General features: G+C 46.7%; 1 protein-coding gene across 1 annotated transcript in view; it reads right to left on the bottom strand.

The window, feature by feature from the left end:
- Positions 1 to 21,871, bottom strand: part of LOC135054859 (zinc finger protein 250-like) — a 62,321-nt gene that overhangs the window by 23,839 nt on the left and 16,611 nt on the right. Inside the window, exons 2-4 of the mRNA XM_063958263.1 lie at positions 20,349 to 20,492; positions 17,339 to 17,461; positions 17,136 to 17,259 (exon numbers count right to left, since the gene is read on the bottom strand). Of these exons, the coding sequence (XP_063814333.1) occupies positions 17,136 to 17,259; positions 17,339 to 17,461; positions 20,349 to 20,471 (370 nt within the window). The 5' untranslated portion in view covers positions 20,472 to 20,492. The remainder of the gene's footprint in view (positions 1 to 17,135; positions 17,260 to 17,338; positions 17,462 to 20,348; positions 20,493 to 21,871) is intronic.

The raw sequence follows: 21,871 nt of genomic DNA, 5'->3' as shown, positions 1-21,871 counted from the left end.
GTCCAGCCGCAGAATGTGCAAGCTGAATTGTACTACAGATCCAGCGAGCAATAGTCTGCTTCGAAGCAGGTGCACCCAACTTGTGGGGCGCATACAGGATAAATAGCGAGTCAGTCTTTCTGACTCCAGCTGTCCTGGAAACATAAATTTTCAGGGCCCTGACTACATCCAACAACTTGGAAGCCTCCAAGTCTTTAGTAGCCGCAGGCACCACGATAGGTTGGTTCAGATGAAAGGCTGATACCACCTTAGGGAGAAATTGGGGACGAGTCCTCAATTCTGCCCTATCCATATGGAAAATCAGATAAGGGCTTTTACATGACGAAGCCGCCAATTCTGATACACGCCTGGCCGACGCCAAGGCCAACAACATGACCACTTTCCACGTGAGATATTTCAATTCCACGGTTTTAAGTGGCTCAAACCAATGTGACTCACTGTCACATTGGTTTGTCAATGTCACTGTCAATGTCACGTTGAGATCCCAAGGTGCCACTGGAGGCACAAAAGGGGGCTGGATATGCAGCACTCCCTTAACAAAAGTCTGAACTTCAGGCAGTGAAGCCAGTTCTCTCTGGAAGAAAATCGATAGAGCCGAAATCTGGACCTTAATGGAACCCAGTTTTAGGCCCATAGTCACCCCTGACTGTAGGAAGTGCAGAAAACGGCCCAGCTGAAATTCTTCCGTTGGGGCCTTCCTGGCCTCACACCACGCAACATATTTTCGCCAAATGCGGTGATAATGGTTTGCGGTCACTTCTTTCCTAGCTTTTATCAGCGTAGGAATGACTTCCTCCGGAATGCCCTTTTCCTTCAGGATCCGGTGTTCAACCGCCATGCCATCAAACGCAGCCGCGGTAAGTCTTGGAACAGACAGGGGCCCTGCTGCAGCAGGTCCTGTTTGAGCGGCAGAGGCCATGGGTCCTCTGAGATCATTTCTTGAAGTTCCGGGTACCAAGCTCTTCTTGGCCAATCCGGAACAATGAGTATAGTTCTTACTCCTCTTCTCCTTATTATCCTCAGTACCTTTGGTATGAGAGGAAGAGGAGGGAACACATAAACCGACCGGTACACCCACGGTGTCACTAGAGCGTCCACAGCTATCGCCTGAGGGTCTCTTGACCTGGCGCAATATCTTTCTAGCTTTTTGTTTAGGCGGGACGCCATCATGTCCACCTGTGGCCTTTCCCAACGGTTTACAATCAGTTGGAAGACTTCTGGATGAAGTCCCCACTCTCCCGGGTGGAGGTCGTGCCTGCTGAGGAAGTCTGCTTCCCAGTTGTCCACTCCCGGAATAAACACTGCTGCCAGTGCTAACACGTGATTTTCCGCACATCGGAGAATCCTTGTGGCTTCTGCCATCGCCGTCCTGCTTCTCGTGCCGCCCTGTCGGTTTACATGGGCGACTGCCGTGATGTTGTCTGACTGGATCAGTACCGGCTGGTTTTGAAGCAGGGGTTTTGCCTGACTTAGGGCATTGAAAATGGCCCTCAGTTCCAGAATATTTATGTGTAGGGAAGTCTCCTGACTTGACCATAGTCCTTGGAAGTTTCTTCCCTGTGTGACTGCCCCCCAGCCTCGAAGGCTGGCATCCGTGGTCACCAGGACCCAGTCCTGTATGCCGAATCTGCGGCCCTCTTGAAGATGCACACTTTGCAGCCACCACAGCAGAGACACCCTGGTCCTTGGAGACAGGGTTAGCAGCCGATGCATCTGAAGATGCGATCCGGACCACTTGTCCAACAGGTCCCACTGAAAAGTTCTTGCATGGAACCTGACGAATGGAATTGCTTCGTAGGAAGCTACCATCTTTCCCAGGATCCGCGTGCAGTGATGCACCGACACCTGCTTTGGTTTTAGGAGGCCTCTGACTAGAGATGACAGCTCCTTGGCCTTCTCTTCCGGGAGAAACACTTTTTTCTGTTCTGTGTCCAGAACCATCCTCAGGAACAGTAGACGTGTCGTAGGGACCAGCTGTGACTTCGGAATATTTAGAATCCAGCCGTGCTGTTGTAGCACCTCCCGAGATAGTGCTACCCCGACCAACAACTGCTCCCTGGACCTCGCCTTTATCAGGAGATCGTCCAAGTACGGGATAATTAAAACTCCCTTCTTTCGAAGGAGTATCATCATTTCGGCCATTACCTTGGTAAATACCCTCGGAGCCGTGGATAGACCGTCTGGAATTGGTAATGACAATCCTGTACCACAAATCTGAGGTACTCCTGGTGAGGATGGTAAATGGGGACATGCAGGTAAGCATCCTTGATGTCCAGTGATACCATGTAATCCCCCTCGTCCAGGCTTGCAATAACCGCCCTGGGCGATTCCATCTTGAACTTGAATTTTTTTATATATGTGTTCAAGGATTTCAAATTTAAAATGGGTCTCACCGAACCGTCCGGTTTCGGTACCACAAACATTGTGGAATAGTAGCCCCGTCCTTGTTGAAGTAAGGGCACCTTGACTATCACCTGCTGGGAATACAGCTTGTGAATTGCCTCTAGCACTGCCTCCCTGCCTGAGGGAGTTGTTGGCAAGGCAGATTTTAGGAAACGGCGGGGGGGAGACGTCTCGAATTCCAGCTTGTACCCCTGAGATACTACTTGAAGGATCCAGGGATCCACCCGTGAGCGAGCCCACTGATTGCTGAAGTTTCTGAGACGGGCCCCCACCGTACCTGGCTCCGCCTGTGGAGCCCCAGCGTCATGCGGTGGACTTGGAGGAAGCGGGGGAGGACTTTTGCTCCTGGGAACTGGCTGTATGCTGCAGCTTTTTCCCTCTACCTCTGCCTCTGGGCAGAAAGGACGCTTGCCCTTATGGGGCCGAAAGGACTGTACCTGATAATACGGTGCTTTCTTTGGCTGGGAGGGAACATGGGGTAAAAATACAGATTTCCCAGCTGTTGCTGTGGAAACGAGGTCCGAGAGACCATCCCCGAACAACTCCTCACCCTTATAAGGCAAAACTTCCATGTGCCTTTTAGAATCTGCATCACCTGTCCACTGCCGAGTCCATAACCCTCTCCTGGCAGTAATGGACATTGCACTTATTTTAGATGCCAGCCGGCAAATATCCCTCTGTGCATCTCTCATGTATAAGACTGCGTCTTTAATATGCTCTACGGTTAGCAATATAGTGTCCCTGTCTAGGGTATCAATATTTTCCGACAGGGAATCTGACCACGCAGCTGCAGCACTGCACATCCATGCTGAAGCAATAGCTGGTCTCAGTATAATACCTGTGTGTGTATACACAGACTTCAGGATAGCCTCCTGCTTTCTATCAGCAGGTTCCTTTAGGGCGGCCGTATCCGGAGACGGTAGTGCCACCTTCTTTGACAAGCGTGTGAGCGCTTTATCCACCCTAGGGGATGTTTCCCAACGTGACCTATCCTCTGGCGGGAAAGGGTACGTCATTAGTAACCTTTTAGAAATCACCAGTTTCTTATCGGGGGAAGCCCACGCTTCTGGAGTCAGTATCCGTGTCGACATCTGTGTCTGCCATCTGAGGTAGCGGGCGTTTTAGAGCCCCTGATGGCTTTTGAGACGCCTGGGCAGGCACAGGCTGAGAAGCCGGCTGTCCCATATTTGGTATGTCGTCAAACCTTTTATGTAAGGAGTCGACACTGTCACGTAATTCCTTCCACATAACCATCCACTCAGGTGTCGGCCCCGCAGGGGGTGACATCACATTTATAGGCATCTGCTCCGCCTCCACATAAGCCTCCTCATCAAACATGTCGACACAGCCGTACCGACACACCGCACACACACCGGGAATGCTCTGACAGAGGACAGGACCCCACAAAGCCCTTTGGGGAGACAGAGAGAGAGTATGCCAGCACACACCAGAGCGATATATAACACAGGGATTAACACTATAACTGAATGTTTTCCCTTATAGCTGCTTATATATATATATCTGCGCCTAAATTTAGTGCCCCCCCTCTCTTTTTTACCCTTCTGAAGCTTGAAACTGCAGGGGAGAGCCAGGGAGCGATCCTTCCAGCGGAGCTGAGGGAAAAATGGTGCCAGTGTGCTGAGGGAGATAGCCACGCCCCTTTTTCGGCTGACTTTTCTCCCACTTTTTTTATGGATTCTGGCAGGGGTATTTATCACATATATAGCCTCTGGGACTATATATTGTGATTTTTTTGCCAGCCAAGGTATTCATATTGCTGCTCAGGGCGCCCCCCCCCAGCGCCCTGCACCCATCAGTGACCGGAGTGTGAGGTGTGCATGAGGAGCAATGGCGCACAGCTGCAGTGCTGTGCGCTACCTTGTTGAAGACCGAAGTCTTCTGCCGCCGATTTCCAGGACCATCTTCATGCTTCTGGCTCTGTAAGGGGGACGGCGGCGCGGCTCCGGGACCGAACGATCGAGGTCGGGTCCTGTGTTCGATCCCTCTGGAGCTAATGGTGTCCAGTAGCCTAAGAAGCCCAAACTATCTCCAGTCAGGTAGGTTCGCTTCTTCTCCCCTTAGTCCCTCGTAGCAGTGAGTCTGTTGCCAGCAGATCTCACTGAAAATAAAAAACCTAAAATATACTTTCTTTACTAGGAGCTCAGGAAAGACCCTAGTGTGCATCCAGCTCAGCCGGGCACAAGATTATAACTGAAGTCTGGAGGAGGGTCATAGTGGGAGGAGCCAGTGCACACCAGTTAGACCAAAAGCTTTCTTTTAGTTGTGCCCAGTCTCCTGCGGAGCCGCTATTCCCCATGGTCCTTACGGAGTCCCAGCATCCACTTAGGACGTCAGAGAAATTAAGAGAAGTTTACTAGCATCTGAGAGTCATGGTTTGGAATCTCCACATGCATTACAATAATGTCAGGAAAGGACAGATTTCTACTGACTTCTGAAAACCTCACCCTAAACTTACTAATAATTGTCAATCCCGCTTCATCAAACTTTATTTAAACAACAACGTGACAAGAGCTCTGTAAGTCTGGGATAAATTGGTGAACATTGCTCACTGTGTGTGGGTATGAGGTGAATGACCTTGTTTTTCCAGACAATGGGCCTTTTGGGTGGGGTGTGTTCAAACGGGCATCTAAATTGCAGTGTAAAAATAAAGCAGTCAGTATTTACCCTGCACCGAAACAAAATAACCCACCCAAATCTAACTCTCTCTGCACATGTTACATCTGCCGCACCTGAGTTGCAGCATGGTTTAGCCCAATTGCTTACTTTTTTTGTTTGCTTCCACATCTGAATAGCCCCCAATATTTTTATCTAGTCGGTTAGAGGCAGATACTTCTCATTAGATACAAACTTCCACATTTTCGAATTCTAATAATTTCTTTATCCTTGCTAAAGGCATGAAAAAAAACAAGTGTTTAAAGGCAGCTTTACATAGCTAAAAGGTTAATAAAGGGATAATTTACATAGCTAAAAGGCTAATAAAGGGATACTTTACATATCTAAAAGGTTAATAAAGGGATACTTTACATAGCTAAAAGGTTAAATAAGTAGTATGTTGGGAGAAAAAAACAAGGCTTAAACAAATCAAAGGCCAGGCTAAATGTAACGGCAGTTACATACCTCCCAACATTTGCACAAGCGTCATCAGGATGAAACAAGCCCTGGCTGCGCTAAATTTCACCCCGATTCATCCAAACTGTGCTCCTATCCACCTAAAATACTCCCTTTTGTAAAAAAAACAGGCTCCTTTGGTGTCCACAAATAGAGACTGTCGCACCACAATTGGGACAGTTGGTGGGAATGTAGTCGTGGTTGCTGGGCAGATTTTCATGTGCATCTATATATAATTATATATATATATATATATATATATATATATATATACACACACACACACACACACACACACACACACACACACACACACACACACACACACACACACTGGCTGTTCTACCTGTTCTTCGCACGGGAGTTTCTGATTTTCACAGTTGTAAATATAAATAGGTGTTAAAAATTTGGTAAATCTATAGAGATGTAAATTTGAGACGTCTAAATGTAAATACATATTAATCCATGGTGCATGGCGTTACACGAGGAGCACCCGTAACAGATACGGTAAAAAGTAACGGGACCATTTTTGCAGTTTATTAAATTCTACCCACTGGAGGTGCAATCCAAATTTTTATCCGATTGTCCGTTTGGGCGTTATCGTTCACGCAACGCAAACCATGCATCGGTAATGACGTCATTATGTCAACCCCCTGTTCATCCCCTTAGGAGAGATTTATTAAAATTCTAATTAAGTAGTTTTCCTATTTCCCACCTGAAGAATACCCATGTTAACGTATCTGGAAGTTAGAGAATTAGTGATGAGTGAGTGAGTGCTTTCGCATTTATATAATATATATATATATATATATATATATATATATATATATATATGTGTGTGGGCGGCATCCTGCCGGGATCCTTGGGTAAGGGACCTCATTTCCCAAGGATACCGGCTGGGATTTCAAACACTCCCTCCTCACAGATTTTTCAAGTTGGGCTTACCAGCTTTACCCACAGCAAAAGTTTCCTTGCAAGAGGCTATTCAAAAACTTTTGCAGACAGGGGTGGTGGTTCCTGTACCTCCTCCGTTACGCCACAGGGGTTATTAGACTGGCGTATAGCGGAGGTAGTGCCGATATTCAAAAAGGGGAGCAAAGCTGAACCAGGTAATTATAGACCAGTTAGTTTTACATCTATAGTGGGGAAAGTATTGGAAGGCATTCTAAGGGACATTCTAAGGATATTCTAAGGGACAGTAATCAAAAGTTCCTTGAAGTAAATAAGGTCATTAAAAGGAACCAACATGGATTTGAGAAGGACAGATTATGTCAGACCAACTTACTTGGCTTTTATGAAACAGTAAGTGCGAACCTTGATCAGGGTAAGGAGGTGGATGTAATCTTTTTAGACTTTGCCAAAGCTTTAGACACTGTACCACACATGCGTCTTATCTATAAGCTACAAGAAATAGGGCTAGGGAGCACAATATGCACTTGGGTCAGTAATTGGTTAGATAATAGGGAGCAGCGCGTTGTGGTCAATGGATCATTTTCAAATTGGACTAAAGTACTAAGTGGTGTGCCACAAGGGTCTGTACTTGGACCACTTTTGTTCAACATTTTCATCAACGACCTAACAGTAGGTCTAGAGAGCATGGTGTCAATTTTCGCAGACGATACCAAATTGTGTAAGGTTATAAATACGGAGGGTGATGCCGAGTCTCTTCAGAACGACTTAACGAAACTGGAAGCATGGGCAGCAAAATGGCGAATGAGGTTCAACACAGACAAGTGTAAGGTAATGCACTGTGGGGGCAAGACCAAAAATAACACCTACATTCTAAATGAGGTAATATTAGGGGATTCTGTACTGGAAAAAGACCTAGGGGTTCACATAGATAACAAATTAAGCAGCAGTACCCAAAGTAGGAGTGCAGCAAAGAAGGCTAATAAGATATTAGCATGCATAAAACGGGGAATTGATGCAAAGGACGAGAGTATTATACTCCCATTATATAAATCACTAGCGAGGCAACATCTTGAATGCTGTGTGCAATTTTGGGCACCATATTACAAAAAGGATATCCTGGAGCTAGAAAAGGTTCAGAGGCAGGCGACCAAACTAATCAAGGGCATGGAGACGCTGGAATACGAGTAAAGGCTTGCAAGACTAGGCATGTTTACATTGGAAAAGAGGAGACTAAGAGGAGACATGATCAACATCTACAAATATATAAGGGGTCAATACACAGAGCTTCGGAGGGACCTGTTTTCTATAAGATCAGCACAGAGAACACGTCACTCGCTTAGGTTAGAGGAGAGGAGTTTCCGCACATTGAGGCGAAAAGGTTTTTTCACAGTAAGGACAAGTGTTTGGAATTCCCTGCCTGAGAGAGTAGTAATGGCGGACTCAGTCAACACCTTTATGAATGGGTGAGATAAATTCCTATTGGATAAAAATATTCAGGGTTATGGTGCGTAGGCACGCAGTATAGTTAATATAACTAGTCCTAACATAAAAATAACTAGTCCTATAATAAGACTGTATAGGAGAACACAAATAGGTTGAACTCGATGGACAATTGTCTTTTTTTCAACCTTAGTTACTATGTTATTATGTATTACTCCAGTCTTTTTGTCGTTCCCAAGCCGGACGGTTCAGTGCACCCCATCTTGAACCTGAAGTCTCTAAACCTGTATCTGCGTGTGTTCAAGTTCAAAATAGAATCTTTGCGGGCGGTGGTGTCCGCTCTGGAGGAGGGGGGAGTTCCTGGTGTCTCTGGATGTCAAGGATGCTTACCTACACATTCCCATGTGGCCTCCTCATCAGACTTACCTCAGGTTCGCCGTATTGGACGACCATTTCCAGTTTCAGGCCTTACCCTTTGGATTATCCACAGCTCAGAGGGTATTCACCACGGTCATGGCGGAGATGATGCTGCAACTGCGCATGATGGGAGTCAACATAGTCCCCTACTTAGACGATCTCCTCTAAAAGGCTGTGTCCAGGGAGCGTCTGCTGCACTACATCGATCTGACAACTCTCCTACTTACGGATCATGGGTGGATATAACATTTTCAGAAATCTCACCTGGAAACGACCCAACGTCTTCAGTTCCTGGGAATGATACTGGATACAGTGTCTCAAAAGGTGTTTCTTACGATGGACAAGGCCATGGCTATCCAGGCTATGGTCAGCTCGGTCCTCAGACCTCGCAAGGTATCCATACATCCTTGCATCCACTTACTGGGCAAGATGGTGGCTGCTTACGAGGCAATACAATACGGCAGATTCCATGCCCGGCCATTTCAACTGGAACTACTGGACAAATGGTCGGGTTCTCACCTTCACATGCATCGGGAAATGACCTTATCTCCGAAAACCCGGATTTCTCTATTATGGTGGCAACAAGTGCCTCACCTGGTAGAGGGCAGGAGTTTCAATATCCACTTGTGGATTCTACTGACAACGGAAGCGAGCCTTCGGGGGTGGGGGGCTGTGACCCAAGGGGTCCAGTTCCAGGGGATATGGTCGAGACAGGAATTGGCTCTGACGATAAATATCCTGGAACTCAGGGCAATTTACAATGCCCTTCTGCAGGCTTCTCATCTCCTGAAGGATCGGGCGATCCAGGTTCAGTCGGACAATGCCACGGCAGTGGCGTACATAAACCAAAAAGGGGGAACAAGAAGCAGAGTGGCGATGCCAGAGGTGTCAAGAGTCCTCCTCTGGGCGGAGGCCAACGCAAGGGCCATTTCCCCCATATTTATTCCAGGTGTGGACAACTGGGAAGCGGACTTCCTCAGCAGACACAACCTCCATCCGGGGGAATGGGGCCTACATCCCCAGGTGTTTCAACAGATAATTCACCGGTGGGGCTGTCCACAGATAGATCTGATTCTCAGCAAAAAGCTATGCCGTTACTGTTCCAGAATGAGGGATCCGCAGGCTATAGCAGTGGACGCGCTGACGACACCGTGGATGTACCAGTTTGTGTACCTATTCCCTCCTCTGCTGCTGATCCCAAGGGTGCTAAAAAGGCTACGAAGGGAAAGCGTTCAGGCAATGCTAATTGCTTCGGATTGGCCTCGACGGGCATGGTACTTGGACCTCCTGACCATGTCTCTGGAGGATCCCTGGCCTCTGCCGCTCCAAGACGATCTTCAGCAAGGCCCGTTCGTCTATCCAGACTTACAGCGGCTACGTTTGATGACTTGGAAGTTGAGAGGGAGAATCTTGCAAGAAAGTGTCTTCCCTTCAGGGTTATTTCCACCATGGTCCAGGCCAGGAAGATGGTGACGTCAAAAAATTATCATCATATCTGGAAAAAGTATGTTTCCTGGTGTGAAAGTAGGAAGGTTTATCCCGTGAAATTAAGAATTGGTAATTTTCTACTTTTCCTGCAAGCGGGGGTGGATATGGGCCTACGTTTAGGCTCCATCAAAGTCCAGATTTCGGCGCTCTCTATTTTCTTCCGAAAGCAACTTGCCCTGTTGCCAGAAGTACAGACTTTCCTAAAGGGAGTTCTTCATCTACAACCGCCCTTTGTACCTCGCACGGCTCCGTGGGACCTCAATGTGGTTCTGTCCTTTCTCCAATTGGACTGGTTAGAACCCTTACATAGGGTGGAGTTGAAATTTCTCACCTGGAAGACGGTGATGTTATTGGCTTTGGCGTCTGCCAGGCGTGTCTCGGAATTAGGGGCCTTATCCTGTAAGAGCCCTTATTTGATTTTTCATGAAGACAGGGCGGAACTAAGGACCCGTCCTCAATTTTTACCTAAAGTGTTGTCACCTTTTCATGTGAATCAACCTATTGTGGTTCCGGTGTTGCCTGATGCTTCCGTTGGCCCTGAGACCATGGATGTGGTCAGGGCTCTGAAGATTTATGTCAAAAAGACAGCCTGTCATAGGAAATCAGACTCGCTATTTGTCCTATATGATGCCTACAAGATTGGTCGGCCTGCTTCTAAGCAATCTATTGCTGGTTGGCACAGGTTGACCATTCAATAGGCCTATACGTTGGCAGTTCTGCCCTTGCCGACGTCTATAAAGGCCCACTCAACAAGGTCGGTGGGGTCCTCCTGGGTGGCTGCTCGGGGTGTGTCGGCCCTACAGTTGTGCCGAGCTGCTACTTGGTCTAGTTCGAACACTTCTGTGAAATTCTATAGGTTCGATACTTTGGCCAAGGATGACCTTCAGTTTGGTCAGGTGGTTTTGCAGGGGTCTCAGCACAATCCCACCCGTTTGGGAGCTTTGGGACTTCCCTATGGTACTAAAGTACAAGACCCCAGTATCCATTTGGATGTGAGAGAAATTCAGAATTTAATACCTACCGGTAATTCCTTTTCTCCTAGTCCGTAGTGGATACTGGGCGCCCGCCTCAGTGCTATGTTCCTGCTTACCTGGGTAAGTATTTGGTTGGACAGACGTTGTGGTCCCGTTATGTTGTTGGGATAGCTGTGCTAAACGGGTTAGATTGGTGTGGCTATCCTCTGTTCTGGTTAGCGCCCTCCTTTTATTATGGTTGTATTGTTTTTCTCTCGTGTTATGTCCGTCTCCTCGGGCACAGATTTCTTAGACTGAGTCTGGTAGGAGAGGCATAGAGGGGAGGAGCCAGCACACACATACACACACTAAAAGTTTTAAAGTGCCAGGCTCTAGTGGACCCGATCTATACCCCATGGTACTAAAGTTCAAGACCCCAGTATCCACTACGGACTAGGAGAAAATAAGAATTTACTTACCGATAATTCTATTTCTCGTAGTCCGTAGTGGATGCTGGGGACTCCGTAAGGACCATGGGGAATAGCGGCTCCGCAGGAGACTGGGCACATCTAAAGAAAGCTTTAGGACTATCTGGTGTGCACTGGCTCCTCCCCCTATGACCCTCCTCCAAGCCTCAGTTAGGATACTGTGCCCGGATGAGCGTACACAATAAGGAAGGATTTTGAATCCCGGGTAAGACTCATACCAGCCACACCAATCACACTGTACAACTTGTGATCTGAACCCAGTTAACAGCATGATAACAGAGGAGCCTCTAGAAAAGATGGCTCACTACAGCAATAACCCGATTTTTTGGTAACAATAACTATGTACCAGTATTGCAGACAATCCGCACTTGGGATGGGCGCCCAGCATCCACTACGGACTACGAGAAATAGAATTATCGGTAAGTAAATTCTTATTTTCTCTAACGTCCTAAGTGGATGCTGGGGACTCCGTAAGGACCATGGGGATTATACCAAAGCTCCCAAACGGGCGGGAGAGTGCGGATGACTCTGCAGCACCAAATGAGAGAACTCCAGGTCCTCCTCAGCCAGGGTATCAATTTTGTAGAATTTACAAACGTATTTGCTCCTGACCAAGTAGCTGCTCGGCAAAGTTGTAAAGCCGAGACCCCTCGGGCAGCCGCCCAAGATGAGCCCACCTTCCTTGTGGAGTGGGCATTTACAGATTTTTGGCTGTGGCAGGCCTGCCACAGAATGTGCAAGCTGAATTGTACTACAAATCCAACGAGCAATAGTCTGCTTAGAAGCAGGAGCACCCAGCTTGTTGGGTGCATACAGGATAACAGCGAGTCAGATTTCCTGACTCCAGCCGTCCTGGAAACATATATTTTCAGGGCCCTGACAACGTCTAGCAACTTAGAGTCCTCCAAGTCCCTAGTAGCCGCAGGCACCACAATAGGTTGGTTCAGGTGAAACGCTGAAACCACCTTAGGGGGAAACTGAGGACGAGTCCTCAATTCCGCCCTGTCCGAATGGAAAATCAGATAAGGGCTTTTACAGGATAAAGCCGCCAATTCTGACACGCGCCTGGCCCAGGCCAGGGCCAACAGCATGACCACTTTCCATGTGAGATATTTTAACTCCACAGATTTAAGTGGTTCAAACCAATGTGACTTTTGGAACCCAAAAACTACATTGAGATCCCAAAGTGCCACTGGAGGCACAAAAGGAGGCTGTATATGCAGTACCCCTTTTACAAACGTCTGAACTTCAGGGACTGAAGCGAGTTCTTTTTGGAAGAAAACTGACAGGGCCGAAATTTGAACCTTAATGGACCCCAATTTCAGGCCCATAGACACTCCTGTTTGCAGGAAATGTAGGAATCGACCCAGTTGAATTTCCTCAGTCGGGCCTTACTGGCCTCGCACCACGCAACATATTTTCGCCAAATGCGGTGATAATGTATTGCGGTTACATCCTTCCTGGCTTTGATCAGGATAGGGATGACTTCATCCGGAATGCCTTTTTTCCTTCAGGATCCGGCGTTCAACCGCCCTGCTGTCAAACGCAGCCGCGGTAAGTCTTGGAACAGACAGGGTCCTTGCTGGAGCAGGTCCCTTCTTAGAGGTAGAGGCCACGGATCCTCCGTGAGCATCTCTTGAAGTTCCGGTTACCAAGTCCTTCTTGGCCAATCCGGAGCCACGAATATAGTGCTTACTCCTCTCCATCTTATCAATCTCAGTACCTTGGGTATGAGAGGCAGAGGAGGGAACACATACACTGACTGGTACACCCACGGTGTTACCAGAGCGTCTACAGCTATTGCCTGAGGGTCCCTTGACCTGGCGCAATACCTGTCGAGTTCCCAACGGTTTATAATTATGTGGAAGACTTCTGGGTGAAGTCCCCACTCTCCCGGGTGGAGGTCGTGCTGAGGAAGTCTGCTTCCCAGTTGTCCACTCCCGGAATGAATACTGCTGACAGTGCTATCACATGATTTTCCGCCCCGCGAAGAATCCTTGCAGCTTCTGCCATTGCCCTCCTGCTTCTTGTGCCACCCTGTCTGTTTACGTGGGTGACTGCCGTGATGTTGTCCGACTGGATCAACACCGGCTGACCTTGAAGCAGAGGTCTTGCTAAGCTTAGAGCATTGTAAATGGCCCTTAGCTTCTGGATATTTATGTGAAGTGATGTCTCCAGGCTTGACCATAAGCCCTGGATATTCCTTCCCTGTGTGACTGCTCCCCAGCCTCGCAGGCTGGCATCCGTGGTCACCAGGACCCAGTCCTGAATGCCGAATCTGCGGCCCTCTAGAAGATGAGCACTCTGCAACCACCACAGGAGGGACACCCTTGTCCTTGGTGACAGGGTTATCCGCTGATGCATCTGAAGATGCGGCCCGGACCATTTGTCCAGCAGGTCCCACTGGAAAGTTCTTGCGTGGAATCTGCCGAATGGGATTGCTTCGTAGGAAGCCACCATTTTACCCAGAACCCTTGTGCATTGATGCACTGAGACTTGGCTCGGTTTTTGGAGGTTCCTGACTAGCTCGGATAACTCCCTGGCTTTCTCCTCCGGGAGAAACACCTTTTTCTGGACTGTGTCCAGGATCATCCCTAGGAACAGAAGACAAGTCGTCGGAACCAGCTGCGATTTTGGAATATTGAGAATCCAATCGTGCTGGCGCAACACTACCTGAGATAGTGCTACACCGACCTCCAACTGTTCCCTGGATCTTACCCTTATCAGGGAATCGTCCAAGTAAGGGATAACTAAAATTCCCTTCCTTTGAAGGAATATCATCATTTCGGCCATTACCTTGGTAAAGACCCGGGGTGCCGTGGACCATCCATACGGCAGCGTCTGAACTGATAGTGACAGTTCTGTACCATAAACCTGAGGTACCCTTGGTGAGAAGGGTAAATTTTGACATGAAGGTAAGCATCCTTGATGTCCCGAGACATCATGTAGTCCCCTTCTTCCAGGTTCGCAATCACTGCTCTGAGTGACTCAATCTTGAATTTGAACCTCTGTATGTAAGTGTTCAAAGATTTTAGATATAGAATCGGTCTCACCGAGCCGTCCGGCTTCGGTACCACAACAGTGTGGAATAATACCCCGTTCCCTGTTGCAGGAGGGGTACCTTGATTATCACCTGCTGGGAATACAGCTTGTGAATGGCTTCCAAAACTGTCTCCCTGTCAGAAGGAGACATTGGTAAAGCCGACTTTAGGAAACGGCGAGGGGGAGACGTCTCGAATTCTAATTTGTACCCCTGAGATATCACCTGAAGGATCCAGGGGTCTACTTGCGAGTGAGCCCACTGCGCGCTGAAATTCATTGAGACGGGCCCCCCACCGTGCCTGATTCTGCTTGTAAAGCCCCAGCGTCATACTGAGGGCTTGGCAGAGGCGGGAGAGGGTTTCTGTTCCTGGGAACTGGCTGATTTCTGCAGCCTTTTTCCTTTCCCTCTGTCACGGGGCAGAAATGAGGAACCTTTTGCCCGCTTGTCCACGAAAAGACTGCGCCTGATAATACAGCGTCTTCTCATGTTGAGAGGCGACCTGGGGTACAAACGTGGATTTCCCAGCTGTTGCCGTGGCCACCAGGTCTGAAAGACCGACCCCAAATAACTCCTCCCCTTAATAAGGCAATACTTCCAAATGCCGTTTGGAATATGCATCACCTGACCACTGACGTGTCCATAACCCTCTACTGGTAGAAATGGACAACGCACTTAGACTTGATGCCAGTCGGCAAATATTCCGCTGTGCATCACGCATATATAGAAATGCATCTTTTAAATGCTCTATAGGCAAAAATATACTGTCCCTATCTAGGGTATCAATATTTTCAGTCAGGGAATCCGACCACGCCAACCCAGCACTGCACATCCAGGCTGAGGCGATTGCTGGTCGCAGTATAACACCAGTATGTGTGTAAATAAATTTTAGGATACCCTCCTGCTTTCTATCAGCAGGATCCTTAAGGGCGGCCATCTCAGGAGAGGGTAGAGCCCTTACAAGCGTGTGAGCGCTTTATCCACCCTAGGGGGTGTTTCCCAACGCACCCTAACCTCTGGCGGGAAAGGATATAATGCCAATAACATTTTAGAAATTATCAGTTGTTATCGGGGGAAAACCACGCATCATCACACACCTCATTTAATTTCTCAGATTCAGGAAAACTACAGGTAGTTTTTCCTCACCGAACATAATACCCCTTTTTGGTGGTACTCGTATTATCAGAAATGTGTAAAACATTTTTCATTGCCTCAATCATGTAACGTGTGGTCCTACTGGAAGTCACATTTGTCTCTTCACCGTCGACACTGGAGTCAGTATCCGTGTCGGCGTCTATATCTGCCATCTGAGGTAACGGGCGCTTTAGAGCCCCTGACGGCCTATGAGACGTCTGGACAGGCACAAGCTGAGTAGCCGGCTGTCTCATGTCAACCACTGTCTTTTATATAGAGCTGACACTGTCACGTATTCCTTCCAACAGTTCATCCACTCAGGTGTCGACCCCCTAGGGGGTGACATCACTATTACAGGCAATCTGCTCCGTCTCCACATCATTTTTCTCCTCATACATGTCGACACCAACGTACCGACATACAGCACACACACAGGGAATGCTCTGATAGAGGACAGGACCCCACTAGCCCTTTGGGGAGACAGAGGGAGAGTTTGCCAGCACACACCAGAGCGCTATATATATACAGGGATAACCTTATATAAGTGTTTTTCCCCTTATAGCTGCTGTATCTTTAATACTGCGCCTAATTAGTGCCCCCCTCTCTTTTTTAACCCTTTCTGTAGTGTAGTAACTGCAGGGGAGAGACAGGGAGCTTCCCTCCAACGGAGCTGTGAGGGAAAATGGCGCCAGTGTGCTGAGGAGATAGGCTCCGCCCCCTTATCGGCGGCCTTATCTCCCGTTTTTTTATGTATTCTGGCAGGGGTTAAATGCATCCATATAGCCCAGGAGCTATATATGATGCATTTTTTTTGCCATCCAAGGTGTTTTTTATTGCGTCTCAGGGCGCCCCCCCCCAGCGCCCTGCACCCTCAGTGACCGGAGTGTGAAGTGTGCTGAGAGCAATGGCGCACAGCTGCAGTGCTGTGCGCTACCTTGTTGAAGACAGGACGTCTTCTGTCGCCGATTTTCCGGACCTCTTCTGCCTTCTGGCTCTGTAAGGGGGCCGGCGGCGCGGCTCTGGGACCCATCCAGGCTGGGCCTGTGATCGTCCCTCTGGAGCTAATGTCCAGTAGCCTAAGAAGCCCAATCCACTCTGCACGCAGGTGAGTTCGCTTCTTCTCCCCTTAGTCCCTCGATGCAGTGAGCCTGTTGCCAGCAGGTCTCACTGAAAATAAAAAACCTAAACTAAAACGTTCACTAAGAAGCTCAGGAGAGCCCCTAGTGTGCACCCTTCTCGTTCGGGCACAAAGATCTAACTGAGGCTTGGAGGAGGGTCATAGGGGGAGGAGCCAGTGCACACCAGATAGTCCTAAAGCTTTCTTTAGATGTGCCCAGTCTCCTGCGGAGCCGCTATTCCCCATGGTCCTTACGGAGTCCCCAGCATCCACTTAGGACGTTAGAGAAAAGGAATTACCGGTAGGTATTAAATTCCTATTTTTGAAACAAATTTTGGCCCAGATTTATCAAGCCTTGGAGAGTGATAAATTGCACTGTGGTACCAGACAAACCGCTCCTGTCATTTTTCAAACACAGCCTGTAACATAGGCGTTAGGAGCTGATTGGCTGGTAACTTATCACCGTGCAATTTATCACTGTCCAAGGCTGGATAAATCTGGGTCTTTATTTGTTAGATGTTTTTGCACCCTATATCACATGTATAAGCAGCTAACGTGGTCTTAACATGCTATAACTTAGTCAGTGGCAAGTATGGTATAAAACCTACACTTACGCAGTTTCCTAGTAGACTTTTTTTTCTCCATCAAGACGTCCTTGTAGAGATCCTTGTGTCCTTCTAAATACTCCCACTCCTCCATGGAGAGATAGACAGTGACATCCTGACACCTTATAGGAACCTGACACAAAAAATGATACAGTCATTACCCAGACACCTCCCCTGGTGTTACTGTATAATGTCCCATTCCCAGTAGTCACCTCTCGAGTCAGCAGCTGAATGATCTTGTTGGTGAGTTCCAGGATCTTCTGCTCATTGTCTCTCCCATGTATCAGAGAGTGAGGTGTCACCCTCTCACCAGACTTCTTCACCATGACACAATCCTACGATAGAAACAGTTTAACAACTTATAAAGGTAACAGGTCGTTAGAGAGCTTTTAATATATCTATTGCCTGGATAATGTGCTGCCTTCTGGATATTATATGGATAATAGAAGTCACCAAAGGTTTCAGAAATATAAGCTAGCTTCCAATTATCGTAATAAGTAAAAGGAGTGGATGCATTAGCCCTCATAAATACACAAGCCTTCCTAATGAACAGTGAATTAATTGATGGCATCAAATAGGATTATACAGATATCATTTGGTCATTTATTGGTTCCCAGCTTTGGTGCCCTCTAATCAAAACCTGCTGATTTGAAGCCTTCTGCTAGATGAGACACTTTCAGGACCATCTTAACATAGTCTGGAATGAGACAAGACGGAAGTCAAGTCGTGTGGCTATACAATCAGTATATATAAAAAAGGAGAAGTGATGCACTTTTCCCTGTTGTGCTGCCCAGAACCAGAAATGCGTTAGTAGCAGGAGATTCTACCAACAAAGGGGGGAATTCAATTACCATAGATTTACCGGGTGTGAAAAAGGGTGGTAGCCTTGAGCTTTCACGCCCGGGGTTATTCAATCAGAGACCCTTTTTCTCGCCTATAAAGTGAATGTGTTTTTGGGAGTTAACACACAGAATCCGGAATAGGTTCCTGTACCTATGTATTAACATGGTTGCGGAACCAGAAAACAGACTATTTCTTGGGGATATAATTTCGAGCCTGTTTAGGCTTGAAAAAAAATCCCTGTTACTTTTTAATTATTTACCGCATCTAATTGAATTCCTCCAAAGTAGCACAGCACAGATCAACTCTGAATAAAAACTGTCATTAGTATGAAATCATCCATCTAACAGGTCACTTTTAAAACTGTATACATAAACAAAAACAAATTGGGATTCTCCTACAGATTAAAAACCAGCTAACAGGTCTACTGTATATCCTGGAAGGAACCCATTTTTAGATCTAGGAAAAAACAACAATGGGAAAGCGCTATTTAATCTGTAGTAGATTTTTATTTTAATAGATTTTATCACATATCACTATATTTGATACCGGCCAGCATCAATACCCATAAAAATACTTTTACAATTACTCCATATTCCTTTTAAAACATTTCATTTACAATATTGTAATCATTATAATTACTAAAAAGTAACAAATACCAGAGCAGCTGCACCTATAAGTGCTATTGGCAACAAAGTCTCTTTATAGGTATCTTCAGTGATACTTTGTACCACCTAACTACCAGTACACTTGCTGGTTATTCCACATAAGATCTGAATCGTGCACTTCACAAGCTGTAAACAATTTGCACTCAGCTCTGTTCATTTCTATGGCACAGAGCATTCAGTACATCTGATAAATGCTCCACAGAACGTAGTGTTAGTAAAAATCATGCACTTTCACACGCTGTTAAATGTCTATTATCTTATGTAGCTTTGTGCCTTTAGCACCTGTAATAATTGATCCACAGAAACGTATTGTTAGTATGTATCATGCACTTTACAAGCTGTTATCTCTTTTATAGTTTGCACACAGCATGTAATTGCTTTTAACTTAGTATCTTTTTCTCACCTCTCCTGCTATAAAGCAAACTGGTCATGCATAACCATGCAGCCTTAGGGTGACAAGTCCATATCTGCCATATGCAGTTTAATTACCAAGGATATGGTAATGTCCCTCCCGGCTGGAGCTATACACTGAGGAAGCCGCTGATCTTTAGAAGGCGGGGAAACGCATCTGTACGATCTCCCAGCTCACGGGACACAGCTACAGATCACATATTTGCCGGTATCCCACAGCTTACTTTGCTGTCAGAGAAGTGCAACTGGTGAGAAGTGACCTTACACAGACTCCAGATAAGGCTGCCGGGGAGAGCTCCAGCCGGGAGGGACATTACCATATCCGTGATTTGACAGGCATGCTGAATGGTCCAAAACTACACCTTGGTAATTAAACTGCATATGGCAGATATGGACTTTTCACCCTAAGGCTGCATGGTTATGCATGACCAGTTTGCTTTATACCAGGAGCGGTGAGAAAAAGATACTAAGTTAAAAGTAATTACATGCTATGTGCAAACTATAAAAGAGACAACAGCTTGTAAAGTGCATGATACATACTAACAATACGTTTCTGTGGATCAATTATTACAGGTGCTAAAGGCACAAAGCTACATAAGATAATAGACATTTAACAGCGTGTGAAAGTGCATGATTTTTACTAACACTACGTTCTGTGGAGCATTTATCAGATGTACTGAATGCTCTGTGCCATAGAAATTAACAGAGCTGAGTACAAATTGTTTACAGCTTGTGAAGTGCACGATTCAGATCTTATGTGGAATAACCAGCAAGTGTACTGGTAGTTAGGTGGTACAAAGTATCACTGAAGATACCTATAAAGAGACTTTGTTGCAAATAGCACTTTTAGGTGCAGCTGCTCTTGTATTTGTTGCTTTTTAGTAATTATAATGATTACAATATTGTAAATGAAATGTTTTAAAAGGAATATGGAGTAATTGTAAAAGTATTTTTTATGGGTATTGATGCTGGCCGGTATCAAATATAGTGATATGTGATAAAATCTATTAAAATAAAAATCTACTACAGATTAAATAGCGCTTTCCCATTGTTGTTTTTTTCCTTGTACTATATAAGGGGTTTAAAACCAATTACCCCTGGGAAAGCAGCTCTTTTTTTCTGTTCAATAGTTGCGCCTGGGATTTCTTTTTGCATTTTTATATCTACTACATAACTTCAAATACCACCCGTTTGCCAAATTTTCCCATTACCAGATTTTATCCCCCATTACTGAAATAATTCCACATTGCTCTAGCAATGAAATAGTAGTGATGACATTGTGACCTTTCCCAGAAGCCCTCACCTCGCCAGTCAGCAAGTAGAATATTTCCAAGGTAAGACTTAATAACCTCTCAGTCATGTGACTCCTGTCTTTGTCCATCCTCTGTGTGACAGACGAATGTTCTGAGAATGGACTGCAGTACATGTGCAAGAGACGTCCAGAATCCTGTAGTCAATGACATCAAGTTTGTTCTGAGCTCAGTTATCACTCCACAAAGTCAAGCATACTAAAGTTATTTTGTGGCATTCAACAAATAGGACACTGATCAGCGGATCCTGGGAGCATTTGTCATTCTGCAGTGGAAGGAGCAATGTGAGGGACTGAAGTCCTTACTGTCACTAAAATACATTTTGAAAAGAATAAAATAATTGGATGTGGTGTTATAGGAAACCAGCAGTCAATAACTTAAGTAAAGACATACATGGAACTCAGTGACATGTGGTCGGGGTTGGTTCTAAATCGAAGTGAGAGAAGGAACCTTCTGACGTCACTAGGGGAGGAGACATGTCACCAGGGGGAGGAGCTACGGCTGAACAGGGTACCCGAAAAGTACCCTCGCGGGCTCGCTTCGCTCGCCAGCTGATTACTAAAGGTAATAGTTGGTGGTGTGGATAGTAGAAGAACTATCCCGCTGGCCTAGCTCCTCCCCCTTGTGTCGTGGCTCCTCCCCCTGATGTAAAAGGTCCCTTAGGCCACTTGAATCTAGCATCAACCATGTGGTCAGGGCCTCCCCTGTCATACTCCATTACACTCCAGAGTTTTGACTACAAAAATGATTAGAATAATACAAAGAAGATATTTCTAACTTATAAATATCATCTTTATATTATTCTAATCATTTTTATAGTCAAAACTCATCAAATTTGCAGCACTCCACTTAGTATAATGCTCACCAGAACCATTCGGTTCATACAAGGTCAAGTCACAGTATTATAACCACCAGCTAATAGCCAGAGTAAGCGCCGTGGCAGCAGCTAGACGGGCTGAACTGTGGTTTTAGACACACGTCTGGTGGCCCCCAGGTTCATTCTGACGGTGAGCTGCTCCACTGTGGTGTGTCGGTCAGCCCTCATGCACCTCCGTAGCCGACGTTCACCTCTCGCATCAATGGCACGCGGTGCTTTGCAGTTTTCGCAATGGTGCCATTTGCCCAGACATGATACATCTTAACTAGAGCAGCACGCGAACAGTTCACAAACTGCGCTGTTTCAGAATTACTGCCACCCTTGGCCCGAAAACTGATAAACCCTTTTTAAAACCTGGATAAATCGGGGGCGTGGCCTGGAGGCTGATTGAGCAGGCTGCACTTTCCATGAGCTCCCAGGGACCTGGGAGTTTTCGAGTAATAATATAGCCTCCTCGCACCTATTTCCTGCCCTATCTGCACTGGTCAGAGTCCTATACCAGTGGTGTATGCGGTGAGTTAGTGCTGCGGAATCGGGGAGCCGGTTTCCTGGCTCCCGCGGATTGCGGCCTACTCACTGCCCTGAAGCCGGGACCTCAATTTTTGCTCCTACCCCCGGCCGAGTGGTTTACCATCCCGG

This window comes from Pseudophryne corroboree, chromosome 3 (assembly GCF_028390025.1).
Source record: "Pseudophryne corroboree isolate aPseCor3 chromosome 3, aPseCor3.hap2, whole genome shotgun sequence".
Classification (NCBI taxonomy): domain Eukaryota; kingdom Metazoa; phylum Chordata; class Amphibia; order Anura; family Myobatrachidae; genus Pseudophryne; species Pseudophryne corroboree.
This window is presented reverse-complemented; position numbering and strand designations above follow the sequence as displayed.